The sequence below is a fragment of the Nestor notabilis genome, unplaced genomic scaffold, assembly GCF_000696875.1.
Source record: "Nestor notabilis isolate BGI_N333 unplaced genomic scaffold, ASM69687v1 scaffold31696, whole genome shotgun sequence".
NCBI classification, from domain to species: Eukaryota; Metazoa; Chordata; class Aves; order Psittaciformes; family Psittacidae; genus Nestor; species Nestor notabilis.
In genome coordinates this window covers 1,794-10,046 of record NW_009932922.1, presented here as the reverse complement: position 1 = coordinate 10,046, position 8,253 = coordinate 1,794, and the positions used below count along the sequence as shown (strand labels likewise).

The following is an 8,253-nucleotide window of genomic DNA, read 5'->3' as shown; positions in this document are numbered from 1 at the left end:
CATGCAACCCCATTGTGAAATGATTGCTTTCCTAAGAGTCCCATAAATATACTGCTCTTTCAGAAGTGCTGATATGCCAACAATACTACTTCTCCTGAATTTACCTCTTAGGAAGACCTTAGTGGATTATTTTAAAAGGTCAAAATACAGTGTTAATTGACAAAGTCTCCCCCTGCCATTCCCAGTGATATTATGCACACATCATTCACAAGAGAGGAAGAAAACTTCATATTAAAGTCATGCCAAGAAGAGTCACTACTAGGGAATCCAGAATCATCCTAAAACACAGAAGTGCAATTTGACTGTAACCAGCTGCAAATGCCTTCATGATGAATGCACAGCCAAACAAACAGCAATTTGCCTGTGGCATCATACACTCACAGCGTCCAGCATGCTACAGCTCGGGGCTTCATGAGAGAGCCTACACCTTTGTGTGTAAGTGCCACCTCCTTATATGGGGTCAGAGGTCATGCAAGCTTTTAAACACGTACAACACCAGGACCAACACCAGTGCTGCTGCCTCAGCTCTTTAACAGGCAGGTTTTGCCTATACCTGCCTGTAACAGTTCACCTACTTCAGAGGGAGCGAGTGCCTCCATTACAGTCAATACATGTCTCTTGGGGTCACCTTCCTTTAGCAAGATCATAAGAAACACTAGTACTCAATGGGAATAACCAAAGCTGTCATCAACAGTAACTTTAGAGTTTTAATCAGAAAATTTTTAAAGATCACCTGAAATTTTGATTGACGTTGATCTAGATGTTACGGTACTTTTGAGCAGGTTTTAGGTAATAAAAATTGATTAAATTCAATGTAAACCAACTTCACTGTAAATTATTAATCCAGCCCCAAGATGGAGCATTAAGCAAGTACAGTCAACTTCTGAGGACAGTATTAATCCTGGAGGTGTGCTTTTCATCAGTGCATTTCTTCAAACAATTACCACTTAACCTTCCCACAATCACTGCTCAACTAGGTAGTCCAAAACACCCAGCTAATTTATGTCTGGTACTACCAGTGAAAACCTCCAACACACTGCCTCTCAGGCTCCAAGACCTAGGATCTTCTCTTGGCAGAACTGGAAAATGAAGATATTCAGACAAATGACAATGTCAACTGCCCACAGTTAACAGCTGGGACTACTTTGCCACATATTCCATTTAAGATATTTTATTTTTTAAGTTAAGCCAATCATCATCTCACTGGAAGAGACAAGCTCCCTGCTCTTTCTCCCCATAGACAGGAAGGCACACCAGCATACACATCCCATTTGATAGGTACCAAGTCCATTTTAACAGCAGAATCCTCAAGCCAGAAGCCATTAAATCCCTCTTTCCAAAGAAGAGTTGCATGCAGCTCTCCTGGGAACTCAGAATCTGACTTGCACCCGGAAATGCATCTGCTTTGTAGCGTTGTTACTCATTCCTGTCTTGAGCAACCACTTTGACTTCATCCTCTGCAGATACTGCATATCACGCTGCTGAGCATAGGCTGCCCCTTCAGGGAGAGAGAAGGAAGAGAAAGATGGGTAAGTGTAAGCAACTTGTATGCAAATGAGCACATCTGTCCATTTACAGCAGTAGTTAGCTGTATGTTTTCCGTCCCCTACTGGCATGTTTCTTTTCACTTTTCTCTTGGGCAGTCAGTTCCCTCTATGAATATCCACAACCGTGACTAAAGGAAAAGGTTCTGGTATACCAGTACTGGCACAGCTGGGTGTGGCTCTATTTCAAAAGTGGATATAGACCACATCACTGCTCCCCAATTGGAAAAGTATTCTACTGTCAAAGAAAGACTGGTTTATGCTACATTATTAAATAGCAAGAGCAGTGTTTTTGACAGGCAGGAACCAACAAATCTTAGGACGTCACCAAATACAAAACAACATATGCTAATGCACTAAAGGACTTGCACGGAGGCTGCAATGGATTTTAGACACAACCAACTTCCTATAACTTACTCTGGATGTCAGGAATGAAAGGGAACTGAGTGGAAGACAAACTACTGAATAAAACCCCAAATGTGAAACAAACTCAAACTATTTAATTGCAGAGTGATGACTTCCTAGAATCTCTTCCTCTGCAAAAACACCACATTGTTACTCACCTGTCTGACTTGTCCAGCCCAAAGCTCTGTACTGCTGCAACACCCGACCCACTGTTTTCTTGTGCTTTGCAACAGCCACTGTTCTTGACAGACCAAACCGTTGCTTGTAATATCTCATTAAAGAACGATGACCCACTCTTGCACCTGCTCAGAGGAAGGGACATCTTATTATGCATAATGATGCAGCTTCTGAAATGTAGGACTCAGCATATTACAAAAACTGTAGAAAATCCCTGTGCTGAGAAATGCTTTTAAAAAGTCCAAAACCCTTACAAGCTTTAGGACTTTAAGGAACTCAGTGTAACTACCCTAAGAGCTGCCATACTACACTCTACCTTGGAGAAACAAAACCAAAGAATGCTGTTGTTCAAGAGGGCCTTAGCTACAAACAGGCATCTATCATAAAACTGTATTTTAATTAGGGGAATGAGCAGACAGGCAATGCTGTTTCAAAGTAACCAGGGAAGTAACTTGCTGACATTCAGGAAGTCTTCTGTAAGTACATAGTTGGCAGCACTTTTCAGAATGAAAGGACTGAAGTCTCATCATACAAAACCCACCAAACCAAACAAACAAATATAAGTAAGCAAAAGTGCCAAATGCTGCACAAGGTAAGAGTAAGGTTTTTGAAATAAATTAATTTTTCTGAACTAGTTTACTAAATTAGTTACCAGCTGCCTCTCTGCAAAATACTGACACTAGATAACCTAAGTTAGAGCTTCTCCAAGTTGCATTGAAACAAGATACAGAAACATTTGGAGTATACCATGAGAGTCACACATTAATGAAGAGGTAAAGTGGGCAAAGGAACCCCCTGCCTCAGTCCACATATACATTAATGTTGAAGAAGCTGAACTACTTAGTGAAAATAATGAAAAATGAGGACAAAAACCTCAAAGACAGACGTAAAATTACTTTCTCTCTTGACAAAGGAAAAAAACAGTGACCTATGCTGCAGGAAAAGGCTGCAGCTATGAGGAATGCGGACAGTACGTCATAACACAAATACTATGTCTATACTACCTGAAGGAAGGATTAGTTCCATGGTGTCATCATCATAATCCAACTCTCTCTCTGCTGGGCACTCTCCAGGCACCTCCACATCTTCCCCATCCTTGTGATCAGGGTAACTGCTCCTGTGGAAGAGTAGCAGTACATTGCCTGTACATGGTGAGCAGCCACGACTATCCAGAACCACTACACAGAACTGTCACACACAGCTACAGCAAGCCACAGATGCTGTCACGTTTCACCTACCTTGGTTTGAGAGCTCTCTCCAGTAGCACCTTGCCCTGAATACAGGCTGAAGACAAAGACCACCCATCCTCCACCTGGTTCTAGGTCCAGAACTCAGCACAGATCTGCTGCTGCACACTTAACAGCAACTTATGCTGAAAAGCCACCACTGTGCAGCCCACCAGCTCTGCACAGCTACTGAACAAATGCTCCAAGAAGTTCCACTAAATCTATCTCTCACCATAATAGGGAGGTATTTCTGACCAAAATGAACACAGCTTAGGATATGTCACGGGAAGTTCAACAAAAGATCTCTCAATCTCAGCAGTCCTGTTTAACTCCAGCTATTTTAAAAAAAAAAACCCACAGTAGGTATTAAGTCCATAATCTGCCTAAAACGTAAGAGCCAGGTACACCCTTTTATGGTCTTTGCTGGTGCACCGAAATCTTAACTCAGTAACAGCAAATATACACAACAGAATTCAAACTATATTTTCATGCAGAACTGGCATCAGCAGTCACAGAAGAGGATAATCAATCATGTTGTTAAGCTTGCCTAGAAGTGAACCAGCTATGCAAAATAAGCATCAGAACCAGAAACAGGATGAAATTTTAAGAACTAATAAGTATCTGATGTAATAGTCAACTGTCCTTTTGTCTGTCCCAGCCTGTGCTCCACTCAAAGAAAAGCATTCTCACCTAAAATCATAGAAGTCTGCAAATTCCAGGGCAGCATCTCCATCTGTGAAGAGTTTGCAGTGGCTTTTATCATTCATGTGAGCCTGTACTGCTTCTGTCGAGTAGAAGGATTTCCCTTTTTCATTGCACCAGATGCAGATTTTCCCAATGCCAACTTTCTCTCCTGCAGAAAACATTAACACTTCTATTGGTCTGAACAGAGCCTCCCTTGTCAATAATTAACATTTCTGTAGTGTAGCTTCCCAGCTTGCAGACAGACAAACTGAGCAAGAGCCTTGAGCCCTTCATTTCCACAACAGCCCTGCTGTTCTTACACCTTGACCATATGGCTCCATCAAGGATAAATCTGTGCATATAAAAGGTTTTTTATGAGAAGGTATGGACCATGATGTATTCTCACCAACAAATTTCATACTTCCAACACAGTTTTCCATCTGATACTCCAAAGCTATTTCACTCTCCATTATTTGTAAACTTCAAGGAAGATACGTTTTTTTTCCTAGCTTTTAGCTCTCTTACAAGTATTGTAAACCAAAGAGGTAAATACTTGTGACTCGTTAGCAGAATAACACAGTTCATGTGCACACTTTAGTAATAGGGTTTTGTCCTAGATTTCATGCAGTTGGCCAACTTTCTCAGCATTGGAAAACTAAGTGATACAGGTACAAGACCATGTGTTTGCTCAGTGAGGTCTTCCCTTACTCTCCCCTGAAAGACTGTGGTCCTGTTCATGATCAAAATCCTAAACTGGACAGCACTCAAATTTTTACACAAAAAAAAAACAACAAAAAAGAAACAAAAAACCAACAACTTTTAAAGTCAGATCCAAGTAAAAGTAAACAATAAGAAAAAAATAATGGGAAAACATTTGCAGGCATACCGAGGTACTTGATTAGTCCTCTGAGATCCACAAGGTACTCTATATCTGGAATGAAGAAACTGTGAGCTTTTGTCATATGGGCCACGTTTTTTGTGAGAGATCTGGAATGGTGGGGACAGAATAAGCAGTCTGTGACTGGTATGGCCCCAGCAGCAGGAGTGCTTTCAGCTTCTGCCTGCTCCTCCTCTTCTCCTTCCACACTTTCCATCTCCTCTTCAGAGCCGATCTCTTCATCAGAATCCATGTCTTCCCAATCTTTTAAAGGAAGTTTAAAAACGTATTCATTTATACGATTGTCCCAAGCAATAGGAATCCCAATTAAGCTAGAAAAAGTTATCACAGAAAATACTGCATTTTCTGTTCTTACACGTAAGTGCCACACAGTCACTTCCAGGTGCAAGAACATACCATTGCCAGTAAAACACCTTTTCTTGTAACATGCACATCGAAGATTAAGTCTGCTCATAAAAAAAGTTGCCAGGTCTAGTATTTTTTCCCCTCCATTTTCTCAACTATTAACACTTCACAGCTGTTATGAAGCCTTTAATTCACCACAGCACATGAATGCAAGCACGGCTCATTAAAAACAATACAACTCTGCCAGAATCACGTAAATACTCATTTCAAGCAGTGAAGGGAACCACACTCCTATTCACACATACACCTTTAACAACAGAGAACAAAAAAGCCAGCTGTCAGAGATAAACTATGTTACTTTATATGTTAGTTTACACCAAGATATACTAACAATTTTACGCATTTGCAAGGTTACTGCAGAGCTGATTAAGGGATATACAAACCAGTAATCTGATTATACTTCCAAAGGGGTCTAGAAATCTTTTCTAAGGAGTTCAGATCTGGGACAGTGAGCATTTTGCAGTACTCTGTTCCTACTGGTCCCCTTCCAACTGCCATGTGCACAGTGTCTGTGAACAGGGAACATGGTGCTCCCCAGTGCTGTAGGATGATAATTAGAGAACTTTGCTATAGGAAATAGTTTAGTAATTTTAGAAGGCTCACACTGAATTAATAGGACTTGTAGGAAACATTCCTGGACAAACACTTAAAAGGAAAAATTAACTTTCAGAAACCTCCAGGATTTTAGCATTACGATTTATGACTAACATGTTAATACAAAACAGGTGCAAGTTGGCTCCTTCTTTAGATGTTAAAAAGCCTGTTCAGAGGTGTATGTTTCTTCCCCTGTAGAAAAGATTCCCTGAACTGCAGCTGAAATTTCACCAGCATAAAACTGCTGAAACAGATGTAGTAACATGACACAACGGTTTCAGCAATGGAGCAGGCGTAGCGTGCTCCTATTCCATTCACACCTGCCCCCTTGCTGCAGTTTAATCACCCCATTTGGCTGCTCCAAGAGATGCATTTTTGGAGCTGCACTGTAAACTACAGCACTGAAAGTGTCCAGGTTACAAATAAGCCTTTTCTGGGAAATCTTAAGGTCTGATCTTTTCAGTTGTCTCCTTTCCATGCTGACCTCCAACAAAGAGCTGTCTCCACACAAGCTCCTACACAAGGGAGAAGCAGCAGGAACAGGCAGTTGGGGTGGCTACTCCTGAACCAGTTTTAATGCATATGCTGACATGCTGACAAGCTCTGCCACACAGCGTAAGGCAAACTTTATCCACTGGTCTTGATAGGCAGAGAAAAGTAAAACTCACGCCACTTCCACCTCCCTTCAACAGACCAGTAAAGTGACTGATGGGACAACAGCAAATGAACACAATTGGATTTTTGTCCATCTATTTTTCAGAAGTAGTTTTAGGATTACCTTTTTAGTTAGCCTTCCTTAAAGGAAATTGTCCCTGGATTTTTACCTGAGAAACAGTGCTTATATTAGTAATTGCTCATATTCAACCTTCACACACATTAATGTCTTGGCAGCTGGCAGTTCAGACACTGACACAGAGTCCTTGACTGCAAGCATGGGCCAACCTTAACTCCTTTGTCAACTTAATGAACAGGAAGACCTTCTGTGATGGAAAATGCTGCACTACTGCAGAAATATAAAGCAGTTTTTACACAAAACCGTTTAACCCAGGCTGTCTCTTGTCAGTATGCTTACTGCCTTACCTTCTTCCATATCCTCTTCTTCCTCTGCCTGTTGTTTGGCCAGCTTCTTTGCTTGCTGCTCAAACCACTGTAGCCGTGGAGGTTTTTCCAACCGTTCTCTACTCTGTGATAAGCTGGCACTTCCCATAGAAACAGGAGAGCTACTTGCATCACTAGGAGGCAAAGGCATCTTCTTCGGGGAGGAAGATGGCTGAGCTCTGATGGCTTGCTGAATGGCTGCATTCATTTCATCTTTGTTTACGCTCTCCTGAGCCAGCCCCTTTTCCAGGTTCTTTTCATTTAATATTTTCACCTTCTTGCTGACAGCTTGGACAGCTTTCTTCTCCAGCTCCAGGTGCTTCTTGGACTTCAAGTGATTCTCGTAGGCATTGAAGGTGGAGAATCTCTTGCTGCAAACCGTGCAGTAAGTGGCAGTGATTTTGTTCTGCTCCTCTGCTACTGCTCTCTGCGCTAGGACTCTCTCTTGGAAGTTCTCAGCAGTGACAGGAGGCATGTCAGCAACCTTTCGCTTCAGGTTGTATCTATGCCAGTCAGTTTTGTAATGGGCACGCTGAATGTCAGCATCCTTGAAAGCCACACGGCAAGTGATGCAAGTGTAGGTTGCCATTACTAGAAACTGGGGAAAAAATAATAATCATGGTAACAAAGGCAAAACAGCCACAAAAAACCCCAAACACAACATCCCGGCAGCACTCATGTAATGCAGCATAGGACATACAGTTCTTGTACAGAATCAGATTTATTAAACATCTACTCTGCTCTTGTGACCCCACATGGAGTACTGTGTCCAGTTCTGGTGTCCTCAACACAAAAGGCACATGGAGCTGTTGCAGCAAGTCCAGAGGAGGGCCACAAGGATGACAAGGGGGCTGGAGCACCTCCCGTATGAAGGTAGGCTGAGGAAGCTGGGGCTGTTCAGCCTTCCAGTATCTAAAGGGGGCTGTCAGGGTCCAATTCCCACCTATCTGAGACAACAGTCAGTGAAGTCCCATTTCAATTCATTGCACCAATCCTCGAGGTAATGGACAGATGGAATTCCATCTCAGCTTCTCGTACCAATCTCTGGGACAATGGACAGTGGAGTCCGATTTCAGATCAGTCTCCTACAGAGGCCTACAAGGATGTTGGAGAGGGACTCTTCATCAGGGACTGCAGTGATAGGAGAAGGGGTGATGGGTTAAACTTAAACAATGCAAGTTTAGATTAGATATAAGGAAGAAGTTCTTTACAGTGAGGGTGG

The 8,253-nt window shown here is 42.1% G+C and overlaps 1 protein-coding gene across 1 annotated transcript; it reads right to left on the bottom strand.

Annotated features, from left to right (window-relative positions):
* Nucleotides 1-1,281: 1,281 nt before the first annotated feature.
* ZNF622 (zinc finger protein 622) lies at nt 1,282-7,623 on the bottom strand. Its single transcript, XM_010016619.1, has 6 exons — nt 7,014-7,623; nt 4,923-5,177; nt 4,043-4,205; nt 3,131-3,243; nt 2,108-2,251; nt 1,282-1,498 (listed from the first exon to the last, which is right to left on the bottom strand). The coding sequence occupies exons 1-6, from the start codon at nt 7,618-7,620 to the stop codon at nt 1,371-1,373; spliced, it is 1,410 nt and encodes a 469-aa protein (XP_010014921.1). The 5' UTR covers nt 7,621-7,623; the 3' UTR covers nt 1,282-1,370.
* Between the last annotated feature and the right edge of the window lie 630 nt (nt 7,624-8,253).